We start from the raw sequence: 25,602 nt of genomic DNA, 5'->3' as shown, positions 1-25,602 counted from the left end.
TTGATGCTGTGTGTGTGTGTGTGTGTGTGTGTGTGTGTGTGTGTGTGTGTGTGTGTGTGTGTGTGTGTGTGTGTGTGTGTGTGTGTGTGTGTGTGTGTGTGTGTGTGTGCGTGTGTGCGTGTGTGTGTGTGTGTGTGTTAGCGTGCGTGTGCGTGTCTGTGTCTGTGTCTGTGTCTGTGTCTGTGTCTGTGTCTGTGTGTGTGTGTGTGTGTGTGCGTGTGTGTTGTGTGTGTCATTAGGGGGTGTGAACTGACGTCTGGAACTAAATCTGAACGAGCCGAGCTTTTCCTCTGGGCCATTAATGCAGGCACTTTGTCTGCCTCCCAAATGGCTCCCTATTCCCTACCTAGTGCACTACTTTCAACCAGAATCCTACCTAGTGCACTACTTTCAACCAGAATCCTACGTAGTGCTCTACTTTCAACCAGAATCCTACGTAGCGCACTACTTTCAACCAGAATCCTACATAGTGCACTACTTTCAACCAGAATCCTACGTAGTGCACTACTTTCAACCAGAACCCTACATAGTGCACTACTTTCAATCAGAATCCTACATAGTGCACTACTTTCAACCAGAATCCTACATAGTGCACTACTTTCAACAAGAATCCTACGTAGTGCACTACTTTCAACCAGAACCCTACGTAGTGCACTACTTTCAACCAGAATCCTACATAGTGCACTACTTTCAACCAGAATCCTACGTAGTGCACTACTTTCAACCAGAACCATACATAGTGCACTACTTTCAACCAGAATCCTACATAGTGCACTACTTTCAACCAGAACCCTACGTAGTGCACTACTTTCAACCAGAACCCTACGTAGTGCACTACTTTCAATCAGAATCCATAGCACTATATAGGGACAAAGGTGTCACCTGAGATGCATGACTGACCCCAGATCTCTGTAGCCTTACTGGGTCCTGCTTTCACACCAGACAGACAGACACCCTGCCTCCCTCTCTACAATGAACAGCTAAATCACATGACAAGTTGTGTTTAGCTGCACCTGCTCTGTTCTGTGCCAAGAGTCAGCGGAACATGTAGGATGTGGTTCCAGGTGTGTTAGGGGGAGGAGGGGGTGTGTGAGGGGGGAGGCTATTGAACAGCATGAGTGGGTCTCTGGCTGTGCTGCTCTCCCTCTCTCATTAAAAACATTAGGAGGCATCCACTCTCTCTCTCGCTCTCTTTCTCTCTCTCTGTCTCTCTCTCAGCTGTGTGTGTGTGTGTGTGTGTGTGCCTGCATGTTTTCCGGAAGCTTCCACTGGAGAGGATAGTGGGGGGTGAGGGCGCTCTCTCACCCCTTTGACCCCGGGCAGAAACCAGTGGGCACGTCAGCCAGGCCCCTGCAGTATGTCTCTGTCAGAACCATGCTCACAACTGACGGCTGCTTGGCACAATCACAACATCACGCAAGCATTCACACACACACATTCTGCTCCCTGCCAACCAACAGTGGTGGCTTCTGGCCAGAGCAGGGCAGGAGAGCACAGAGAGGGGCAGAGGTCGGGTACGTGACTGCTATACTAAGAGAAGAGAGGGAAACTGGTCGAGGAAGAGAGAAGTTAGAGAGTGTGGAACAGGAGAGGAGAAAGAGAAGTGACTTGGTGGAGGAAAAACTGTCTGTTACCTCCTTCACCAGCCTGTCTGTTACCTCCTTCACCAGCCTGTCTGTTACCTCCTTCACCAGCCTGTCTGTTACCTCCTTCACCAGCCTGTCTGTTACCTCCTTCACCAGCCTGTCTGTTACCTCCTTCACCAGCCTGTCTGTTACCTCCTTCACCAGCCTGTCTGTTACCTCCTTCACCAGCCTGTCTGTTACCTCCTTCACCAGCCTGTCTGTTATCTCCTTCACCAGCCTGTCTGTTAACTCCTTCACCAGCCTGTCTGTTACCTCCTTCACCAGCCTGTCTGTTACCTCCTTCACCAGCCTGTCTGTTACCTCCTTCACCAGCCTGTCTGTTACCTCCTTCACCAGCCTGTCTGTTACCTCCTTCACCAGCCTGTCTGTTACCTCCTTCACCAGCCTGTCTGTTACCTCCTTCACCAGCCTGTCTGTTACCTCCTTCACCAGCCTGTCTGTTACCTCCTTCACCAGCCTCTCTGTTACCTCCTTCACCAGCCTGTCTGTTACCTCCTTCACCAGCCTGTCTGTTACCTCCTTCAACAGCCTGTCTGTTACCTCCTTCACCAGCCTGTCTGTTACCTCCTTCACCAGCCTGTCTGTTACCTCCTTCACCAGCCTGTCTGTTACCTCCTTCACCAGCCTGTCTGTTACCTCCTTCACCAGCCTGTCTGTTACCTCCTTCACCAGCCTGTCTGTTACTTCCTTCACCAGCCTGTCTGTTACCTCCTTCACCAGCCTGTCTGTTACCTCCTTCACCAGCCTGTCTGTTACCTCCTTCACCAGCCTGTCTGTTACCTCTTTCACCAGCCTGTCTGTTACCTCCTTCACCAGCCTGTCTGTTACCTCCTTCACCAGCCTGTCTGTTACCTCCTTCACCAGCCTGTCTGTTACCTCCTTCACCAGCCTGTCTGTTATCTCCTTCACCAGCCTGTCTGTTACCCCCTTCACCAGCCTGTCTGTTACCTCCTTCACCAGCCTGTCTGTTATCTCCTTCACCAGCCTGTCTGTTACCTCCTTCACCAGCCTGTCTGTTACCTCCTTCACCAGCCTGTCTGTTACCTCCTTCACCAGCCTGTCTGTTACCTCCTTCACCAGCCTGTCTGTTACCTCCTTCACCAGCCTGTCTGTTACCTCCTTCACCAGCATGTCTGTTCTATTCCAGTTCTATTCCATATGTTGTATATTTCTAGACACCTGTCAGTTTCGGCCAGAATGAAGCCATCACCATGTTCTCCCACCTCTCTACATCAGGTCCAGAAGGACATCTGAAAGCCATTGACAGAGACAGAGACACACTGAATCCCTGTCTCTACATCAGGTCCAGAAGGACATCTGACAGCCATTGACAGAGACAGGGACATACTGAATCCCTGTCTCTACATCAGGTCCAGAAGGACATCTGATAGCCATTGACAGAGACAGAGACACACTGAATCCCTGTCTCTACATCAGGTCCAGAAGGACATCTGACAGCCATTGACAGAGACAGGGACACACTGAATCCCTGTCTCTACATCAGGTCCAGAAGGACATCTGATAGCCATTGACAGAGACAGAGACACACTGAATCCCTGTCTCTACATCAGGTCCAGAAGGACATCTGACAGCCATTGACCGAGACAGAGACAGAGACACACTGAGGGAGGGAGGGAGGGAGGGAGAGGGAGGGAGGGAGGGAGGTAGAGGGAGGGAGGGAGGGAGATAGGGAGGGAGATAGTGAGGGAGAGGGCGAGGGAGCGAGAGAGGGAGTGAGAGAGGGAGGGGGAGGGAGGGAGGGAGAGAGGGAGGGAGAGAGGGAGAGGGAGGGAGGGAGGGAGGGAGGGATAGAGGGAGGGAGAGAGGGATAGCGAGGGAGAGAGGGAGAGGGAGGGAGAAAGAGAGAGAGAGAGAGGGAGGGAGGGAGGGAGGGAGGGAGGGAGGGAGGGAGGGAGGGAGGGAGGGAGGGAGGGAGGGAGGGAGGGAGGGAGGGAAATGGAGAAGGAGACTACATGTGATGCGTGGTGTCCGTTCAAAGCTAGAGTATGAAGTATTGCGTGTTTGTCACAGAAACAGGAGGAATTGTGGGTTATTTTTAAAAAGCTGCTCACATCTGTCTCTGGCTCACATGGCTCAGAGGAGAACCCTGAGGCAACATAGATTCTAACCAGACAGGTGAAATCAATCCATGTGGAACCTCACTGCTGCCCCCGTCAGGTGAAACTAAGTGTCGGTCTGCTGTTCAATGCTGTCTGTCTGTCTGTCTGTCTGTCTGTCTGTCTGTCTGTCTGTCTGTCTGTCTGTCTGTCTGTCTGTCTGTCTGTCTGGCTGGCTGGCTGGCTGTCTGTCTGTCTGTCTGTCTATCTTCCGGTCTGTCTGTCTGTCTGTCTGTCTGTCTGTCTGTCTGTCTGTCTGTCTGTCTGTCTGTCTGTCTGTCTGTCTGTCTGTCTGTCTGTCTGTCTCATCCTTTTTCACTTCCTCTCTCTCTCTTCTCTCTTTCTATCTAGTCTTTGTGCTCTAAATGCTGATGTCCCGTCTGTAGCACGTCACAGTAGAACTCCAAGTAGAACCTCTTTTAGAATGTTAGTTCCTGCTTACTAACCAAGCTCTCTGTGTGTGTTTTCTCTCCTCGCCTCCCTCCTTCTCTCTCTCATGTTCTCTCCTCGCCTCCCTCCTTCTCTCTCTCTCATGTTCTCTCCTCGCCTCCCTCCTTCTCTCTCTCTCTCATGTTCTCGCCTCCCTCCTTCTCTCTCTCTCATGTTCTCTCCTCGCCTCCCTCCTTCTCTCTCTCTCTCATGTTCTCGCCTCCCTCCTTCTCTCTCTCTCATGTTCTCTCCTCGCCTCCCTCCTTCTCTCTCTCTCATGTTCTCTCCTCGCCTCCCTCCTTCTCTCTCTCTCATGTTCTCTCCTCGCCTCCCTCCTTCTCTCTCTCTCTCATGTTCTCGCCTCCCTCCTTCTCTCTCTCTCATGTTCTCTCCTCGCCTCCCTCCTTCTCTCCCTCTCATGTTCTCTCCTCGCCTCCCTCCTTCTCTCTCTCTCATGTTCTCTCCTTCTCTTCTATATGTGCCCTGGAACGCTGCTCTCTTCTCTACAGTTTTGCTTCAAGGTCAGTATTGCTTATCTGTCCCCATTCCTTCCATTTCTCCTCTGACCTGCTGTTGTTGTGAAAATGGGCTGGATGGTTCTGGTGGGATACAGAGGATCTCCACTACGGCCTATTTATTGCCTTTACCTCCCTTATCTTACCTTATTTGCACACACTGTATATAGCCTTTCTACTGTATTATTGACTGTATGTTTGTTTATTCCATGTGTGACTCTGTGTTGTTGTTTGTGTCGAACTGCTGTGCTTTATCTTGGCCAGGTAGCAGTTGTAAATGAGAACTTGTTCTCAACTGGCCGAACTGGTTAAATAAAAGGTGAAATAAAAAATAAAATAAAAAAATCCTCAACAACATCATCGTAGAGATAATCAACCGTACATGTCACCGTTTTATAATGATAACCAGGGGAAAACCTGAAGACCAACAGGAAGAGATCTATCCCTCTTCTTCACTATCTCAGCTGGTTATTATATTATTACCTCAGCTGGTTATTATATTATTACCTCAGCTGGTTATTATATTATTACCTCAGCTGGTTATTATATTATTATCGCTGCTGGTTATTATATTATTACCTCAGCTGGTTATTATATTATTACCTCAGCTGGTTATTATATTATTACCTCAGGTGGTTATTATATTATTACCTCAGCTGGTTATTATATTATTACCTCAGCTGGTTATTATATTATTACCTCAGGTGGTTATTATATTATTACCTCAGGTGGTTATTATATTATTACCTCAGCTACCTCAGCTGGTTATTATATTATTACCTCAGCTGGTTATTATATTATTACCTCAGCTACCTCAGCTGGTGATTATATTATTACCTCAGCTGGTTATTATATTATTACCTCAGCTGGTTATTATATTATTACCTCAGCTGGTTATTATATTATTACCTCAGCTGGTTATTATATTATTACCTCAGCTGGTTATTATATTATTACCTCATCTGGTTATTATATTATTACCTCAGCAGGTTATTATTATTGTTATCTTATTATCTTAGCTGGCTATGAGATTATTACCTCAGCTGGTTATTATATTATTACCTCAGCTGGTTATTATATTATTACGTAGCTGGTTATTATAGTATTACCTCAGCTGGTTATTATATTATTACCTCAGCTGGTTATTATATTATTACCTCAGCTGGTTATTATAGTATTACCTCAGCTGGTTATTATTATTGTTATCTCAGCTGGTTATTATTATTGTTATCTTATTATCTTAGCTGGCTATGAGATTATTACCTCAGCTGGTTATTATAGTATTATCTCAGCTGGTTATTATATTATTACGTAGCTGGTTATTATATTATTACCTCAGCTGGTTATTATATTATTACCTCAGCTGGTTATTATATTATTACCTCAGCTGGTTATTATAGTATTACCTCAGCTGGTTATTATTATTGTTATCTCAGCTGGTTATTATTATTGTTATCTTATTATCTTAGCTGGCTATGAGATTATTACCTCAGCTTGTTATTATAGTATTATCTCAGCTGGTTATTATATTATTACCTCAGCTGGTTATTATATTATTACCTCAGCTGGTTATTATATTATTACCTCAGCTGGATTGAGGTCATATTATTAGTGTTGCCTTTGTGACATGCTCCATCAGTCTGTCAGTGCTGGGGAGGGGAAGGCCATGTCTGCATCTGAAATGGCATTATATTCCCTATGTAGTGCACTACTTTTGCCCAAGGCCCATGGGGCCCTATAAAGGTGATATAGTGCCATTTGGGACACAGCTCATGTCTTTGTGGTTCCACAGTGATCCGGGGAGGTCTGTGTCTGTTTCCAGCCCCAGCCAAGGCTCACTGTAGGCAGCCTGGATCTGCTGAGCACGTCCCTGTCTCTGGATGTGGTGCAATCGTCGGTCGGGTCTTTTTCCGTTAGCCTTGGCTGGGGCAGAACATGTCGGCCTGGTCTGGTTGGTCTGAGGCTACACCGCCATGTGGTACCAGATTAGCCAGCCAGGGTAGGGGGTGTGTTGCCTTCCCACAACCCACCTCTTCGCTCCACCTCTGCCATAACATAGATGTTACTGTTACAGCCACTGGCTCTGAGAAACAGCAGACCCTGTCCACTCGTTAGAGGGCCGTGGTCCAAGCTCTGGCCCCAGCTCTCTGGCAATGCAGTGCATCGATCCCTGTAACCTATCCCATCTCCACCCTGGTTCACCCTTCCCTGGGTCTGAGAACACCCAGCTAACAACACACCATGGCTGGGTTCCTCTGTTTAGCCTCCCCCTTCCAGAGCTTTCTGTAGCATCCGTGCCAATGCTAACCGCTAACCACAACGCCACGGGTCGGATCGTACGAGTTCTGCCGTGTTGTCCAATCAGGCTTTAGTCTGCCTCAGCTGTGTGAGAATAGAACACTCCCGCGTGGACGAGGCGGGAAAGGAAATCAATGGAGGTGTCCCAAATAGCAGCCTCTTCCCTTCATAGTGCACTACGTTTAACTAGAACACTGTGGGCCATGGTCAAAAGGAGTGCACTACATAAGGATTAGAGTAGCAATTGGACCGCGTCGGTTCTTTCACCTCGGCCCCGGCACTCGAGCGTTCATCTTTACGACACCGACCGCTCCCTGGCAACGCTAGCTAAACGCCAACGCCAGGCCCAGCCAATGAGGCCAGTGTCAGCGTCCTGCTAGCCAATGTAAAGACCCCGGGTCGTAGAGAGGGGGGAAAGGAAAACAACCATCAACAATCTTCTGACTGACATTCTGGGGGAAGCGTGTGCCTGTGGCTTTAGCTGTAATGCTGGTCTTACTGCTGCGTCCCAAATGAAACCCTATGCCCAATGTAGTGCACTACTGTTGACCAGGGCCCGTAGGGTAGTGCACTATATAGGGAATAGAGTGGTATTTTAGAATGAGGTTTGTCTTTGATGGTGCAGGTCATGCTTTTATGAGAGCCAAACAGTCAATGTCCTTAGTTGACTTTGTGCTGTTTATCCAATTTTGGGCTTGGAGCGTGGGATGTGGTGTGTCTGTGTGTGTCTGTGTCTGTGTGTGTGAGGGGGGGGGGGTACACAGTCAGAACCAGCCCTGTCAGAGCTTTAGCCCACGTTTAAAGGGGGGAAATCAGACATTTAGATACTCTGAGACCAACAGATATGAAAGACCTACACTGTAGCCATCATCCCCTCAACTCCTCTCCTCTCCCCTCTGCTCCTCCTCTCCCCTCCTCTCCTCGCCCCTACTCTTCCTTTCCCTCCTTTCAACGCAGATCCTCTCCCCTCTGCTCCTCCTCTCCTCTCCTCTCCTCTCCTCTCCCGTCCTCTCGTCTCATCTCCTCTCCTTTCCCGTCCTCTCCTCTCCTCTCCTCTCCTCTCCTCTCCTCTCCTCTCCTCTCCTCTCCTCTCCTCTCCTCTCCTCTCCTCCCCTCTCCTCTCCTCTCCTCGTCTCCTCTCCTCTCCTCTCCTCCCCTCTCCTCTCTATCCCCCTCCTACCTCCTCTCCTCTCCTCTCCTCTCTATCCCCCTCCTACCTCCTCTCCTCTCTATCCCCCTCCTACCTCCTCTCCTCTCCTCTCTATCCCCCTCCTACCTCCTCTCCTCTCTATCCCTCTCCTCTCCTCTCCTCTCCTCTCCTCTCCTCTCTATCCCCCTCCTACCTCCTCTCCTCTCTATCCCCCTCCTACCTCCTCTCCTCTCCTCTCCCCTCTATCCCTCTCCTCTCCTCTCCTCTCCTCTCCTCTCCTCTCCTCTCCTCTCCTCTCCTCTCCTCTCCTCTCTCGATGGTTGTGTATGTATTTCTCTATACAGATGGCATCTTCATTTCGAACCATCCCTATAATTATTTCCTCTGCTCCTCTCATTTTAGGGTCTCATTTTGTTTGGTCACTGACAATGACTCCTTTTGAATCAGGCAATTGTGCAGGAGCCTTCAAATAGACCCATTAGGCTTTAGAAGCGGTCCTATAGGGGTCCTCTGGGAGTTGATCTGCACTCTGCCTGCCTGGTCCTAAAAGGTGCCGTCTCCCCCCTTATCAAATAGTAATAATAGCCATGTAGGCAGAGGCAGTAAACTGCTACTATTATTATAAACACAGATCATTGACTCCTACCAGACAACTGGGGTTCTTTCCCAGGCGTCTTCTGACCACAATAACGCTAAATAATAAACTAGATCCTTCATCTCACTTTCAAAGGAACATTTGATACAGATATTTAAAAAAAAAAACTAGATCACTGATGTTTTCATGGTAATTCAGGGATAAGTCGTTTTATGAAATCTAGACTCTAGAAGTAAACCCCCTGTAGCCAAAATAATTTCCTATCAAATATTAATGTCAGGAGGAATGAAAATTACTTTTAGATGCAACATTAATATCCACTCCTTAATTATTTTTCTGAATTTGAAGACCATGTAAATAATGGTAATTCAAAGTTTGAAAACATTAAAGCTTCATGAAGTTTGAGAATCAAAGTAATCCCTGCTCCCAAAGTAATCCCTGCTCCCAAAGTAATCCCTGCGCCCAAAGTAATCCCTGCTCCCAAAGTAATCCCTGCTCCCAAAGTAATCCCTGCTCCCAAAGTAATCCCTGCTCCCAAAGTAATCCCTGCTCCCAAAGAAACTGACATAAAGCTGTGTGTGTGTGTGTGTGTGTGTGTGTGTGTGTGTGTGTGTGTGTGTGTGTGTGTGTGTGTGTGTGTGTGTGTGCGTGCGTGCGTGCGTGCGTGCGTGCGTGCATGTGCGCGTGTGTGCGCGTGCGTGCGTCCAAATCTCTCTCTCCTGAGCAGAACACTGGCTTTTATATAGCTTCAGAATGAATGTGTAATTGGAGACAGCTGTGTCTTGACGAGGGGGCGGGGTCAGCTCTCCAATTAGCCCTGGAGTCGACCAATCAGCTGTTTGAGGGATTTCAGGAAGCCATTTCCTGAAATAAAACACATGCAAATACACAAACTACAACACATAAACTGGGGAATGTAACAGTGCTCGTGTGTGTGATTACTTAGCATGTGTGAGCACGCACAGCGCAGCACAGTATGTGGGGCCCTTCTGCCCTAAGCGTTGTGTTGTGTTGATTGTGTTGGTTGTGTTGTGTTGGTTGTGTGTGTTGTGTTGGTTGTGTTGATTGTGTTGTGTTGGTTGTGTGTGTTGTGTTGGTTGTGTTGATTGTGTTGTGTTGGTTGTGTTGTGTTGTGTTGTGTTGGTTGTGTTGGTTGGTTGTGTTGTGTTGGTTGTGTTGTGTTGTGTTGGTTGTGTTGTGTTGTGTTGGTTGTGTTGTGTTGGTTGTGTTGGTTGTGTTGTGTTGGTTGTGTTGGTTGTGTTGGTTGTGTTGTGTTGGTTGTGTTGGTTGTGTTGTGTTGGTTGTGTTGGTTGTGTGTGTTGTGTTGTGTTGTGTTGGTTGTGTTGGTTGTGTTGTGTTGGTTGTGTAGTGTTGGTTGTGTTGTGTTGTGTTGGTTGTGTTGTGTTGGTTGTGTTGTGTTGGTTGTGTTGTGTTGGTTGTGTTGTGTTGTGTTGGTTGTGTTGATTGTGTTGTGTTGGTTGTGTTGTGTTGGTTGTGTTGTGTTGTGTTGGTTGTGTTGTGTTGGTTGTGTTGTGTTGGTTGTGTTGTGTTGTGTTGGTTGTGTTGTGTTGTGTTGGTTGTGTTGTGTTGTGTTGGTTGTGTTGGTTGTGTTGTGTTGGTTGTGTTGGTTGTGTGTGTTGTGTTGTGTTGTGTTGGTTGTGTTGGTTGTGTTGTGTTGGTTGTGTAGTGTTGGTTGTGTTGTGTTGTGTTGGTTGTGTTGTGTTGGTTGTGTTGTGTTGGTTGTGTTGTGTTGGTTGTGTTGTGTTGTGTTGGTTGTGTTGATTGTGTTGTGTTGGTTGTGTTGTGTTGTGTTGTGTTGGTTGTGTTGGTTGGTTGTGTTGTGTTGGTTGTGTTGTGTTGTGTTGGTTGTGTTGTGTTGTGTTGGTTGTGTTGTGTTGGTTGTGTTGTGTTGGTTGTGTTGTGTTGTGTTGGTTGTGTTGTGTTGGTTGTGTTGTGTTGGTTGTGTTGTGTTGTGTTGGTTGTGTTGTGTTGGTTGTGTTGTGTTGTGTTGGTTGTGTTGGTTGTGTGTGTTGTGTTGTGTTGTGTTGGTTGTGTTGTGTTGGTTGTGTAGTGTTGGTTGTGTTGTGTTGTGTTGGTTGTGTTGTGTTGGTTGTGTTGTGTTGTGTTGGTTGTGTTGTGTTGTGTTGGTTGTGTTGGTTGTGTTGTGTTGGTTGTGTTGGTTGTGTTGTGTTGTGTTGTGTTGGTTGTGTTGGTTGTGTTGTGTTGGTTGTGTTGGTTGTGTTGTGTTGTGATGTGTTGTGTTGTGTTGGCTGTGTTGTGTTGGTTGTGTTGTGTTGGTTGTGTTGGTTGTGTTGTGTTGGTTGTGTTGTGTTGGTTGTGTTGGGTTGGTTGTGTTGGTTGTGTTGTGTTGGTTGTGTTGTGTTGGTTGTGTTGTGTTGTGTTGGTTGTGTTGTGTTGGTTGTGTTGGTTGTGTTGTGTTGTGTTGGTTGTGTTGGTTGTGTTGGTTGTGTTGGTTGTGTTGGTTGTGTTGTGTTGTGATGTGTTGTGTTGTGTTGTGTTGTGTTGGTTGTGTTGGGTGTGTTGGTTGTGTTGGTTGTGTTGTGTTGTGTTGGTTGTGTTGTGTTGGTTGTGTTGGTTGTGTTGGTTGTGTTGTGTTGGTTGTGTTGGTTGGTTGTGTTGGTTGTGTTGGTTGTGTTGGTTGTGTTGTGTTGTGTTGGTTGTGTTGGTTGTGTTGTGTTGTGTTGGTTGTGTTGTGTTGGTTGTGTTGGTTGTGTTGTGTTGGTTGTGTTGGTTGTGTTGGTTGTGTTGTGTTGTGTTGGTTGTGTTGGTTGTGTTGGTTGTGTTGTGTTGTGTTGGTTGTGTTGGTTGTGTTGTGTTGGTTGTGTTGTTTGTGTTGGTTGTGTTGGTTGTGTTGGTTGTGTTGTGTTGTGTTGGTTGTGTTGGTTGTGTTGTGTTATGTTGGTTGTGTTGGTTGTGTTGTCTTGGTTGTGTTGTGTTGGTTGTGTTGTGTTGGTTGTGTTGGTTGTGTTGGTTGTGTTGTGTTGGTTGTGTTGTGTTGGTTGTGTTGGTTGGGTGTGTTGGTTGTGTTGGTTGTGTTGTGTTGGTTGTGTTGGTTGTGTTGTGTTGTGTTGGTTGTGTTGGTTGTGTTGGGTGTGTTGGTTGTGTTGGGTGTGTTGGTTGTGTTGTGTTGTGTTGTGTTGTGTTGTGTTGGTTGTGTTGTGTTGGTTGTGTTGTGTTGGTTGTGTTGTGTTGTGTTGGCTGTGTTTTGTTGGTTGTGTTGTGTTGGTTGTGTTGTGTTGTGTTGTGTTGTGTTGTGTTGGTTGTGTTGTGTTGGTTGTGTTGTGTTGGTTGTGTTGGTTGTGTTGTTGGTTGTGTTGTGTTGGTTGTGTTGTTGGTTGTGTTGTGTTGGTTGTGTTGTTGGTTGTGTTGTGTTGGCTGTGTTGTGTTGGTTGTGTTGTGTTGGTTGTGTTGTTGGTTGTGTTGTGTTGGTTGTGTTGGTTGTGTTGTGTTGGTTGTGTTGGTTGTGTTGTGTTGTGTTGTGTTGTGTTGTGTTGGTTGTGTTGGGTGTGTTGGTTGTGTTGGTTGTGTTGTGTTGTGTTGGTTGTGTTGTGTTGGTTGTGTTGGTTGTGTTGGTTGTGTTGTGTTGGTTGTGTTGGTTGGTTGTGTTGGTTGTGTTGTGTTGGTTGTGTTGGTTGTGTTGTGTTGTGTTGGTTGTGTTGGTTGTGTTGTGTTGTGTTGGTTGTGTTGGTTGTGTTGTGTTGGTTGTGTTGGTTGTGTTGGTTGTGTTGTGTTGGTTGTGTTGGTTGTGTTGGTTGTGTTGGTTGTGTTGTGTTGTGTTGGTTGTGTTGGTTGTGTTGTGTTGGTTGTGTTGTGTTGGTTGTGTTGGTTGTGTTGGTTGTGTTGGTTGTGTTGTGTTGTGTTGGTTGTGTTGGTTGTGTTGTGTTGTGTTGGTTGTGTTGGTTGTGTTGTGTTGGTTGTGTTGTGTTGGTTGTGTTGTGTTGGTTGTGTTGTGTTGGTTGTGTTGGTTGTGTTGGTTGTGTTGTGTTGGTTGTGTTGGTTGTGTTGTGTTGGTTGTGTTGTGTTGGTTGTGTTGTGTTGGTTGTGTTGGTTGTGTTGTGTTGGTTGTGTTGGTTGTGTTGTGTTGGTTGTGTTGGTTGTGTTGTGTTGGTTGTGTTGTGTTGGTTGTGTTGTGTTGTGTTGTGTTGGTTGTGTTGTGTTGTGTTGGTTGTGTTGGTTGTGTTGTGTTGGTTGTGTTGGTTGTGTGTGTTGTGTTGTGTTGTGTTGGTTGTGTTGGTTGTGTTGGGTGTGTTGGTTGTGTTGGTTGTGTTGGTTGTGTTGGTTGTGTTGTGTTGGTTGTGTTGTGTTGTGTTGTGTTGGTTGTGTTGGGTGTGTTGGTTGTGTTGGTTGTGTTGTGTTGTGTTGGTTGTGTTGTGTTGGTTGTGTTGGTTGTGTTGGTTGTGTTGTGTTGGTTGTGTTGGTTGGTTGTGTTGGTTGTGTTGGTTGTGTTGGTTGTGTTGTGTTGTGTTGGTTGTGTTGGTTGTGTTGTGTTGTGTTGGTTGTGTTGTGTTGGTTGTGTTGGTTGTGTTGGTTGTGTTGTGTTGGTTGTGTTGGTTGTGTTGGTTGTGTTGTGTTGTGTTGGTTGTGTTGGTTGTGTTGTGTTGGTTGTGTTGTTGGTTGTGTTGGTTGTGTTGTTGGTTGTGTAGTGTTGGTTGTGTTGTGTTGGTTGCTTTGTGTTGTGTTAGTTGTGTTGTGTTCGTTGTGCTGGTTGTGTTGGTTGTGTTGTGTTGGCTGTGTTGTGTTGTGTTGTGTTTGTTGTGTTGTTGGTTGTGTTGGTTGTGTTGTGTTGGTTGTGTTGTTGGTTGTGTTGGTTGTGTTGTGTTGGTTGTGTTGTTGGTTGTGTTGGTTGTGTTGGTTGTGTTGGTTGTGTTGTTGGTTGTGTTGGTTGTGTTGTGTTGGTTGTGTAGTGTTGGTTGTGTTGTGTTGGTTGTGTTGGTTGTGTTGTGCTGGTTGTGTTGGTTGTGTTGGTTGTGCACCCTACTCCCTTCATACCATAGGGTTCTTTTCACGCTTCATACCATAGGGTTCTGTTCACCCTTCATACCATAGGGTTCTGTTCACTCTACTCCCTTCATACCATAGGGTTCTGTTCACCCTTCATACCATAGGGTTCTGTTCACCCTTCATACCATAGGGATCTGTTCACCCTTCATACCATAGGGTTCTGTTCACCCTTCATACCATAGGGTTCTGTTCACCCTTCATACCATAGGGTTCTGTTCACTCTACTCCCTTCATACCATAGGGTTCTGTTCATCCTTCATACCATAGGGTTCTGTTCACCCTACTCCCTTCATATCATAGGGTTCTGTTCACCCTTCATACCATAGGGTTCTGTTCACCCTTCATACCATAGGGTTCTGTTCACTCTACTCCCTTCATACCATAGGGTTCTGTTCATCCTTCATACCATAGGGTTCTGTTCACCCTACTCCCTTCATACCATAGGGTTCTGTTCACCCTTCATACCATAGGGTTCTGTTCACCCTACTCCCTTCATACCATAGGGTTCTGTTCACCCTTCATACCATAGGGTTCTGTTCACCCTTCATACCATAGGGTTCTGTTCACCCTTCATACCATAGGGTTCTGTTCACCCTTCATACCATAGGGTTCTGTTCACCCTTCATACCATAGGGTTCTGTTCACCCTTCATACCATAGGGTTCTGTTCACTCTACTCCCTTCATACCATAGGGTTCTGTTCACCCTTCATACCATATGGTTCTGTTCACCCTTCATACTATAGGGTTCTGTTCACTCTACTCCCTTCATACCATAGGGTTCTGTTCATCCTTCATACCATACGGTTCTGTTCACCCTACTCCCTTCATACCATAGGGTTCTGTTCACCCTTCATACCATAGGGTTCTGTTCACACTTCATACCATAGGGTTCTGTTCACCCTTCATACCATAGGGTTCTGTTCACCCTTCATACCATAGGGTTCTGTTCACCCTTCATACAATAGGGTTCTGTTCACCCTTCATACCATAGGGTTCTGTTCACTCTACTCCCTTCATACCATAGGGTTCTGTTCACCCTTCATACCATATGGTTCTGTTCACCCTTCATACTATAGGGTTCTGTTCACTCTACTCCCTTCATACCATAGGGTTCTGTTCATCCTTCATACCATAGGGTTCTGTTCACCCTACTCCCTTCATACCATAGGGTTCTGTTCACCCTTCATACCATAGGGTTCTGTTCACTCTACTCCCTTCATACCATAGGGTTGTGTTCACCCTTCATACCATAGGGTTCTGTTCACTCTACACCCTTCATACCATAGGGTTCTGGTCATGACTAGTGCACTATATAGAGGACAGGGTGTCATTAGGGACTCAGTCCAGGAGACTGTCTGTAGAGAATAAGGGGGGCCAGTTGTTCATTGGGAAACTGCTCTGTAGCCAAGCAGATGGCTGACCGGGTTGGAAACACCAAGTTTGAACATTCCTGGATATTTATGACCTGTTATACACACACACACACACACACACACACACACACACACACACACACGCACACACACACGCACACACGCACGTACGCACACACACACTCATATATGCATGGACATACTGTACACACACACTCATGAACATACAGACATGCAATGTGTTTGCCATTCCAACTCTACTGTAAGTTATTGATCGTCCACTTAGAGAAATATATGCTTTACATCATTCAAATGACTGGATCATTAAACAGACAGTTCTGTTCTCCCTGTGAGACCCAGTTCTGTTCTCCCTGTGAGACCCAGTTCTGTTCTTCCTGTGAGACCCAGTTCTCCCTGTGAGACCCAGTTCTGTTCTCCCTGTGAGACCCAGTTCTGTTCTCCCTGTGAGACCCAGTTCTGTTCTCCCTGTGAGACCCAGTTCTGTTCTCAATGTGTGACCCAGTTCTGTTCTCCCTGTGTGACCCAGTTCTGTTCTCCCTGTGAGACCCAGTTCTGTTCTCCCTGTGAGACCCAGTTCTGTTCTCCCTGTGAGACCCAGTTCTGTTCTCCCTGTGTGACCCAGTTCTGTTCTCCCTGTGAGACCCAGTTCTGTTCTCCCTGTGTGACCCAGTTCTGTTCTTCCTGTGTGACCCAGTTCTGTTCTCCCTGTGAGACCCAGTTCTGTTCTCCCTGTGAGACCCAGTTCTGTTCTCCCTGTGAGACCCAGTTCTGTTCTCCCTGTGAGACCCAGTTCTGTTCTCCCTGTGTGACCCAGTTATGTTCTTCCTGTGTGACCCAGTTCTGTTCTCCCTGTGAGACCCAGTTCTGTTCTCCCTGTGAGACCCAGTTCTGTTCTCCCTGTGAGACCCAGTTCTGTTCTCCCTGTGAGACCCATTTCTGTTCTCCCTGTGAGACCCAGTTCTGTTCTCCCTGTGAGAACCAGTTCTGTTCTCAATGTGTGACCCAGTTCTGTTCTCCCTGTGTGACCCAGTTCTGTTCTCCCTGTGAGACCCAGTTCTGTTCTCCCTGTGTGACCCAGTTCTGTTCTCCCTGTGAGACCCAGTTCTGTTCTCCCTGTGTGACCCAGTTCTGTTCTCCCTGTGAGACCCAGTTCTGTTCTCCCTGTGAGACCCAGTTCTGTTCTCCCTGTGTGACCCAGTTCTGTTCTCCCTGTGAGACCCAGTTCTGTTCTCCCTGTGAGACCCAGTTCTGTTCTCCCTGTGAGACCCAGTTCTGTTCTCCCTGTGAGACCCAGTTCTGTTCTCCCTGTGAGACCCAGTTCTGTTCTCCCTGTGAGACCCAGTTCTCCCTGTGAGACCCAGTTCTGTTCTCCCTGTGAGACCCAGTTCTGTTCTCCCTGTGTGACCCAGTTCTGTTCTCCCTGTGAGACCCAGTTCTGTTCTCCCTGTGTGACCCAGTTCTGTTCTCCCTGTGAGACCCAGTTCTGTTCTCCCTGTGAGACCCAGTTCTGTTCTCCCTGTGAGACCCAGTTCTGTTCTCAATGTGTGACCCAGTTCTGTTCTCCCAGTGAGACCCAGTTCTGTTCTCCCTGTGAGACCCAGTTCTGTTCTCCCTGTGAGACCCAGTTCTGTTCTCCCTGTGAGACCCAGTTCTGTTCTCCCTGTGAGACCCAGTTCTGTTCTCCCTGTGTGACCCATTTCTGTTCTCCCTGTGAGACCCAGTTCTGTTCTCCCTGTGTGACCCAGTTCTGTTCTCTCTGTGAGACCCAGTTCTGTTCTCCCTGTGAGACCCAGACACAGCATTGTATCATCTCTGCCCATCTACATTGGTCTAGTCTCTGTGTTCCCTCTGTGAGTTGCTGACACCATTCTGCACGCAGGTACACACACACACTCATACCCACACACACATACACACACACACTCACACTCATACCCCCACACACTCTCATACACACACACACACCCACACACACATACCCAGCTCCTCTAACAACAACTAGGGGTACAGACTGGACTGGGCTCGGGCAATGTCTGGACTGGACTTACACTGGACTGGGGGAATGTCTGGATTGGACTTGGCTGAGCTGGACTAGACTGGACTGGACTGGCCTGGGCGGGGCAAATGTCTGGACTGGACTAGACTGGACTGGGCTGAGCTAGACTGGGCTGGACTGGACTGGGCTGGGCTGGGCTGAGCTAGACTAGACTAGACTAGACTAGACTAGACTGGACTGGACTGGACTGGACTGGGCTCTTCTCTCTACACTGCAGCATGTTCTATGTCCCCAGTTAGAGCTGATACTGTGGGTTTTGTCTGTGTCTGGACATTTTGCCTGCTGGGCCTGTGTGTGTGTGTGTGTGTGTGTGTGTGTGTGTACTTGTCCTAAGCACACACCTTCCTGTAGTCTTGAGTGATCAGGTGCTATAACAGGTATGTGTTGGCCCCACTCAGCCCTGTTCCACTCAGCCCTGTTCCACTCAGCCCTGTTCCACTCAGCCCTGTTCCTCTCAGCCCTGTTCCACTCAGCCCTGTTCCACTGTTCCACTTCATATCACCTTGTTCCTCTGTAATGGGCTTTGGAGGAGCACCAGACCTCTCCTCTCAATTACATTCAATTCAAGGGGCTTTATTGACATGGGAAACATGTGTTAACATTACCAAAGCAAGTGAAGTAGATAATATACAAAAGTGAAATAAACAATAAAAATGAACAGTAAACATTACACTCACAGAAGTTCCAAAAGAATAAAGACATTTCAAATGTCATATTATATATATATACAGTGTTGTAACAATGTACAAATGGTTAAAGGACACAAGATAAAATAAATAAGCATAAATATGGGTTGTATTTACAATGGTGTTTGTTCTTCACTGGTTGCCCTTTTCTCATGGCAACAGGTCACAAATCTTGCTGCTGTGATGTCACACTGTGGTATTTCACCCAGTAGATATGGGAGTTTATCAACATTGGGTTTGTTTTGTAATTCTTTCTGGATCTGTGTAATCTGAGGGAAATATGTCTCTCTAATATGGTCATACATTGGGCAGGAGGTTAGGAAGTGCAGCTCAGTTTCCACCTCATTTTGTGGGCAGTGAGCACATAGCCTGTCTTCTCTTGAGAGCCATGTCTGTCTACGGCTGCCTTTCTCAATAGCAAGGCTATGTTCACTCCCCTCTCTCTCCTGTATCTCTCCAGACAGGTGTTAGGACTAGTGTAGTCTGTATGTTATCTACCTGTCCTCTACCCTGTATCTCTCCAGACAGGTGTTAGGACTAGTGTAGTCTGTATGTTATCTAACTGTCCTCTCCCCTGTATATCTCCAGACAGGTGTTAGGACTAGTGTAGTCTGTATGTTATCTAACTGTCCTCTCCCCCTGTATCTCTCCAGACAGGTGTTAGGACTAGTGTAGTCTGTATGTTATCTAACTGTCCTCTCCCCTGTATCTCTCCAGACAGGTGTTAGGACTAGTGTAGTCTGTATGTTATATAACTGTCCTCTCCCCTGTATCTCTCCAGACAGGTGTTAGGACTAGTGTAGTCTGTATGTTATCTAACTGTCCTCTCCCCCTGTATCTCTCCAGACAGGTGTTAGGACTAGTGTAGTCTGTATGTTATCTAACTGTCCTCTCCCCTGTATCTCTCCAGACAGGTGTTAGGACTAGTGTAGTCTGTATGTTATATAACTGTCCTCTCCCCCTGTATCTCTCCAGACAGGTGTTAGGACTAGTGTAGTCTGTATGTTATCTAACTGTCCTCTCCCCTGTATCTCTCCAGACAGGTGTTAGGACTAGTGTAGTCTGTATGTTATCTAACTGTCCTCTCCCCTGTATCTCTCCAGACAGGTGTTAGGACTAGTGTAGTCTGTATGTTATCTAACTGTCCTCTCCCCCTGTATCTCTCCAGACAGGTGTTAGGACTAGTGTAGTCTGTATGTTATCTAACTGTCCTCTCCCCTGTATCTCTCCAGACAGGTGTTAGGACTAGTGTAGTCTGTATGTTATCTAACTGTCCTCTCCCCCTGTATCTCTCCAGACAGGTGTTAGGACTAGTGTAGTCTGTATGTTATCTAACTGTCCTCTCCCCCTGTATCTCTCCAGACAGGTGTTAGGACTAGTGTAGTATGTATGTTATCTACCTGTCCTCTACCCTGTATCTCTCCAGACAGGTGTTAGGACTAGTGTAGTCTGTATGTTATATAACTGTCCTCTCCCCTGTATCTCTCCAGACAGGTGTTAGGACTAGTGTAGTCTGTATGTTATCTAACTGTCCTCTCCCCCTGTATCTCTCCAGACAGGTGTTAGGACTAGTGTAGTCTGTATGTTATCTAACTGTCCTCTCCCCTGTATCTCTCCAGACAGGTGTTAGGACTAGTGTAGTCTGTATGTTATATAACTGTCCTCTCTCCCCTGTATCTCTCCAGACAGGTGTTAGGACTAGTGTAGTCTGTATGTTATCTAACTGTCCTCTCCCCCTGCATCTCTCCAGACAGGTGTTAGGACTAGTGTAGTCTGTATGTTATCTACCTGTCCTCTCCCCTGTATCTCTCCAGACAGGTGTTAGGACTAGTGTAGTCTGTATGTTATCTAACTGTCCTCTCCCCCTGTATCTCTCCAGACAGGTGTTAGGACTAGTGTAGTCTGTATGTTATCTAACTGTCCTCTCCCCTGTATCTCTCCAGACAGGTGTTAGGACTAGTGTAGTCTGTATGTTATCTAACTGTCCTCTCCCCCTGTATCTCTCCAGACAGGTGTTAGGACTAGTGTAGTCTGTATGTTATCTAACTGTCCTCTCCCCTGTATCTCTCCAGACAGGTGTTAGGACTAGTGTAGTCTGTATGTTATATAACTGTCCTCTCTCCCCTGTATCTCTCCAGACAGGTGTTAGGACTAGTGTAGTCTGTATGTTATCTAACTGTCCTCTCCCCTGTATCTCTCCAGACAGGTGTTAGGACTAGTGTAGTCTGTATGTTATCTAACTGTCCTCTCCCCTGTATCTCTCCAGACAGGTGTTAGGACTAGTGTAGTCTGTATGTTATCTAACTGTCCTCTCCCCCTGTATCTCTCCAGACAGGTGTTAGGACTAGTGTAGTCTGTATGTTATCTAACTGTCCTCTCCCCTGTATCTCTCCAGACAGGTGTTAGGACTAGTGTAGTCTGTATGTTATCTAACTGTCCTCTCCCCTGTATCTCTCCAGACAGGTGTTAGGACTAGTGTAGTCTGTATGTTATATAACTGTCCTCTCCCCCTGTATCTCTCCAGACAGGTGTTAGGACTAGTGTAGTCTGTATGTTATCTAACTGTCCTCTCCCCTGTATCTCTCCAGACAGGTGTTAGGACTAGTGTAGTCTGTATGTTATCTAACTGTCCTCCCCCCTGTATCTCTCCAGACAGGTGAAGGACCAGACTAAGACGGTGGCCCACCTGAAACATAAGGAGCAGGTGGAGAAGAGTAAGAACGCCCAGCTGGTGCAGGAGGTCAGGAAGAGAGAGGACAACCTCAATGAGAGCTCTCAACACGTCAAGGTGAGAGAGGTGTTTCTCTTGTTCCACTCTCCACTGTATGTCTGATGATGTGTGAAGGCTGTGTACACTCTGTCTGATGATGTGTGAAGGCTGTGTACACTCTGTCTGATGATGTGTGAAGGCTGCGTACACTCTGTCTGATGATGTGTGAAGGCTGCGTACACTCTGTCTGATGATGTGTGAAGGCTGTGTACACTCTGTCTGATGATGTGTGAAGGCTGCGTACACTCTGTCTGATGATGTGTGAAGGCTGTGTACACTCTGTCTGTTGATTTGTGAAGGCTGTGTACACTCTGTCTGATGATGTGTGAAGGCTGTGTACACTCTGTCTGATGATGTGTGAAGGCTGTGTACACTCTGTCTGATGATGTGTGAAGGCTGTGTACACTCTGTCTGATTATGTGTGAAGGCTGTGTACACTCTGTCTGATGATGTGTGAAGGCTGTGTACACTCTGTCTGATGATGTGTGAAGGCTGTGTATACTCTGTCTGATGATGTGTGAAGGCTGTGTACACTCTGTCTGATGATGTGTGAAGGCTGTGTACACTCTGTCCCCACAGGACAACCCTTTTTGGTTCTAGGTAGAACCATTTGTGTGTGTGTGTGTGTGTCCACAGAGGGTTCTACGTGGAACCAGATAGCAATTTGTTTCTAAGGGTGTAGAGGCCTCATTGTAGAACAAACATTTCTGTCTCCTCCCCCTCTCTCTCATTTTCTCCATCATTCTTTTTCTGTTTCTCGTTCTCTCACTCTCTCTGTCCTGTCCGTCCTCTCTGTTCTCCCCGTCCTCTCTGTCCTCTCTTTCCTATTTGTCCTCTCTGTCCTCTCCGTCCTCTCCGTCCTCTCTGTCCTCTCCGTCCTCTCTTTCCTATTTGTCCTCTCTGTCCTCTCCATCCTCTCTGTCCTCTCTTTCCTATTTGTCCTCTCTGTCCTCTCTGTCCTCTCTTTCCTATTTGTCCTCTCTGTCCTCTCCGTCCTCTCTGTTCTCTCCGTCCTCTCTGTCCTCTCTTTCCTATTTGTCCTCTCTGTCCTCTCTGTCCTCTCCACCCTCTCTGTCCTCTCCACCCTCTCTGTCCTCTCCGTCCTCTCTGTCCTCTCCGTCCTCTCTGTCCTCTCTTTCCTATTTGTCCTCTCTGTCCTCTCCATCCTCTCCGTCCTCTCTGTCCTCTCTTCTCTGTCCTTTGAAGCCTGTTCTGGTTCCTCATTTGAGAATATCTGCGATTCCTCTCAGGTAAAATGGGCGAATCAGGTTCCTGCTCCCAAACCGCCCTCACCTCCCCCGCTCCTACTCCCTCCACCACTCCCATGACCTCCTTTCCGTTCCCCCATTGTGGTTTTTGGGCGGATGGATAAAGGGATGGAGGGAGGTTTAGACGGTAGGGTGGAGGGATAGAGTGGGCTGCGTTCGTAGGAGAAATTCAACTGTCCGTAGCCGGTCAGGTTGTTATAGAGGGGAAGGAATTTACAAGATGTGAAAATATGTAGTGACATGAACCTATGAACCAGAACCTTCTAGAGCCCACTAGAAACCAGTGGAACCAGAACCTTCTAGAGCCCACTAGAAACCAGAACCTTCTAGAGCCCACTAGAAACCAGAACCTTCTAGAGCCCACTAGAAACCAGCGAAACCAGAACCTTCTAGAGCCCACTAGAAACCAGAACCTTCTAGAGCCCACTAGAAACCAGAACCTTCTAGAGCCCACTAGAAACCAGCGAAACCAGAACCTTCTAGAGCCCACTAGAAACCAGCGAAACCAGAACCTTCTAGAGCCCCCTAGAAACCAGCGAAACCAGAACCTTATAGAGCCCACTAGAAACCAGCGAAACCAGAACCTTCTAGAGCCCATTAGAAACCAGTGAAACCAGAACCTTCTAGAGCCCACTAGAAACCAGAACCTTCTAGAGCCCACTAGAAACCAGCGAAACCAGAACCTTATAGAGCCCACTAGAAACCAGCGAAACCAGAACCTTCTAGAGCCCATTAGAAACCAGTGAAACCAGAACCTTCTAGAGCCCACTAGAAACCAGAACCTTCTAGAGCCCACTAGAAACCAGCGAAACCAGAACCTTCTAGAGCCCATTAGAAACCAGTGAAACCAGAACCTTCTAGAGCCCATTAGAAACCAGTGAAACCAGAACCTTCTAGAGCCCACTAGAAACCAGAACCTTCTAGAGCCCACTAGAAACCAGCGAAACCAGAACCTTCTAGAGCCCATTAGAAACCAGTGAAACCAGAACCTTCTAGAGCCCACCAGAAACCAGCGAAACCAGAACCCTCTAGAGCCCATTATAAACCAGAACTCAGAACTGTACAGCTAAAGAAACACACACACACCCTCCCTGAACATCACAGACACTTTGGTTTGACCCGGTCTGACCATGGTGGGTGGAGGGGTACAGGGTGGACACTGGGCCCACCCTCTCATTAGTGGTCTGAGAGAAACTTAATACAGTGATAATCCCTGGTGTTAGCTAGGTAGTGTGTGTGTTGTACCCTTCAGTCCATCTCTCCAGGTAGTGTGTGTGTGTGTGTGTGTGTGTATGTGTGTGTGTGTGTGTGTGTGTGTGTGTGTGTGTGTGTGTGTGTGTGTGTGTTGTACCCTTCAGTCCATCTCTCCAGGTAGTGTGTGTGTGTGTGTGTGTGTGTGTGTGTGTGTGTGTGTGTGTGTGTACCCTTCAGTCCATCTCTCCAGGTTGTGTTACAGTACAAAGCTCCACCAGAGGATAGTTTGTTTATTTCTGCGCCAATAGCACCCTATCGCCTTTATAGTGCACTCGTTTGTACCAGTCCCCCTAGGCACTATAGGGTGCCATTAGGGACGCACATGGAACACAGGCTGTTATTATTCATGAGTCGTCATTGGGACAACAACGCCACAACGATAAGCCCCCACGTTGCTGTGGTTTCACTGTTTTCTCAGTCTGTCTTTCTCTCATGTTCTGTCTCAAGCCTCTATCCGTCCTCTGTTCTGGGTTTCCTTTCTGTTGTTATTGCTCATTGGGTTGGATGTCGGATATGCCTTTCCATCCTGGTCAATGACGTTCAGTAGTGTGTGTGTGTGTGTGTGCTTGCTCAGCGTTGGTTCACATGCTGTGGTTAGAGTGAACCTCTACATCCAAGTCAACAGTCCCTGCTGGTAATTTTGCGATACAGCAGACTCTCTCTCCTCCTCTCTCTCCCCAGCCTCTCCCTGTCTCCCCCCAGCCTCCCCTGTCTCCTCCTCTCACCCCCAGCCTCCCCCTGTCTCCTCCTCTCCCCCCCAGCCTCCCCCTGTCTCCTCCTCTACCCCCAGCCTCCCTGTCTCCTCCTCTCCCCCCAGCCTCCCCCTGTCTCCTCCTCTCCCCCCCAGCCTCCCCCTGTCTCCTCCTCTACCCCCCAGCCTCCCCGTCTCCTCCTCTCCCCCCCAGCCTCCCCCTGTCTCCTCCTCTCCCCCTGTCTCCTCCTCTCTTCCCCAGCCTCCCTCCTGTCTCCCCCAGCCTCCCTCTGTCTCCTCCTCTCCTCCCCAGCCTCCCCCTCTCTCCTCTTCTCTCTCCCCAGCCTCTCCCTGTCTCCCCCTAGCCTCCCCCTGTCTCCCCCTAGCCTCCCCCTGTCTCCCCCTAGCCTCCCCGTTTCCTCTCTCTCCCCCAGCCTCCCCCTGTCTCCTCCTCTACCCCCAGCCTCCCCGTCTCCTCCTCTCCCCCCCAGCCTCCCCCTGTCTCCTCCTCTCCCCCTGTCTCCTCCTCTCTTCCCCAGCCTTCCTCATGTCTCCCCCAGCCTCCCACTGTCTCCCCCCAGCCTCCCTGTCTCCTCCTCCCCCAGCCTCCCCCTGTCTCCTCCTCTCTTCCCCAGCCTCCCTCCTGTCTCCCCCAGCCTCCCCCTGTCTCCTCCTGTCTCTTCCTGCCTTCCCCCTGCCTCCCCCTGTCTCTCCATTTCTCTCCCGTCTCCCAGCCTGAGGACACACTATACATGCCCCTGCTCTGGCCCCTCCATCCCTCCATTTCTCCACTCCTCCAGCCCACCTTCCCTCCACCAGTGGGGCCCCACTCCTCCTGCCAAACCGAACCCAGCATTGTGCCTCTGTCCCTGGCCAAACTCAGACCGATCACTGGGCCTGATGGAGGCTTCATGGCCTCATGGTTCTGGGTCCAGTCTCCCCTCTGATATAGTCCAGGGGTTTGGCCCCGACCCTCAGGCATGTCTTTATGTTCTGTGTGTGATGGAGGCAGAACAGATTTGGAAAGTTGACACCCGTTGTTCCATCGTTAGCTCAGTCTCTCCGAATGGGTTTGACGTAGGACAGGGAAGGAGGAGGCCCAGCAAACCAAAATTGGTTCTGTAAAATTTCCCAGAACATTTGTTAGGTTGCGGCAAATCTTCTCATAAAACAAAAAACTGTCCAGTCATGGTGATGATTCTAGAATGTTTGTATGAAACATGTTGCAAGAATGTTCTGAGAACACATTGAACCTGTTCTTTAAAGGTTCTGAGAACACATTGAACCTGTTCTTTAAAGGTTCTGAGAACACATTGAACCTGTTCTTTAAAGGTTCTGAGAACACATTGAACCTGTTCTTTAAAGGTTCTGAGAACACATTGAACCTGTTCTTTAAAGGTTCTGAGAACACATTTAACCTGTTCTTTAAAGGTTCTGAGAACACATTGAACCTGTTCTTTAAAGGTTCTGAGAACACATTGAACCTGTTCTTTAAAGGTTCTGAGAACACATTGAACCTGTTCTTTAAAGGTTCTGAGAACACATTTAACCTGTTCTTTAAAGGTTCTGAGAACACATTTAACCTGTTCTTTAAAGGTTCTGAGAACACATTTAACCTGTTCTTTAAAGGTTCTGAGAACACATTTAACCTGTTCTTTAAAGGTTCTGAGAACACATTTAACCTGTTCTTTAAAGGTTCTGAGAACACAT

At 47.7% G+C, this 25,602-nt stretch overlaps 1 protein-coding gene across 4 annotated transcripts in view; it reads left to right on the top strand.

The window, feature by feature from the left end:
* The window catches only part of LOC110513868 (ELKS/Rab6-interacting/CAST family member 1), a 268,459-nt gene that overhangs the window by 180,771 nt on the left and 62,086 nt on the right, over positions 1–25,602 (top strand). For 2 of the 4 annotated variants that reach the window (XM_036956818.1, XM_036956816.1), the window contains 2 exons: positions 4,702–4,713; positions 20,562–20,697. In XM_036956818.1, the coding sequence (XP_036812713.1) occupies positions 4,702–4,713; positions 20,562–20,697 (148 nt within the window). The remainder of the gene's footprint in view (positions 1–4,701; positions 4,714–20,561; positions 20,698–25,602) is intronic. The other 2 variants (XM_036956820.1, XM_036956817.1) reach the window with 1 other exon arrangement.

Source organism: Oncorhynchus mykiss, chromosome 21 (genome assembly GCF_013265735.2).
Source record: "Oncorhynchus mykiss isolate Arlee chromosome 21, USDA_OmykA_1.1, whole genome shotgun sequence".
Taxonomy (NCBI): domain Eukaryota; kingdom Metazoa; phylum Chordata; class Actinopteri; order Salmoniformes; family Salmonidae; genus Oncorhynchus; species Oncorhynchus mykiss.
Note: the sequence above shows the minus strand (reverse complement) of the source record. Positions and strands in the feature narration are given on the sequence as shown.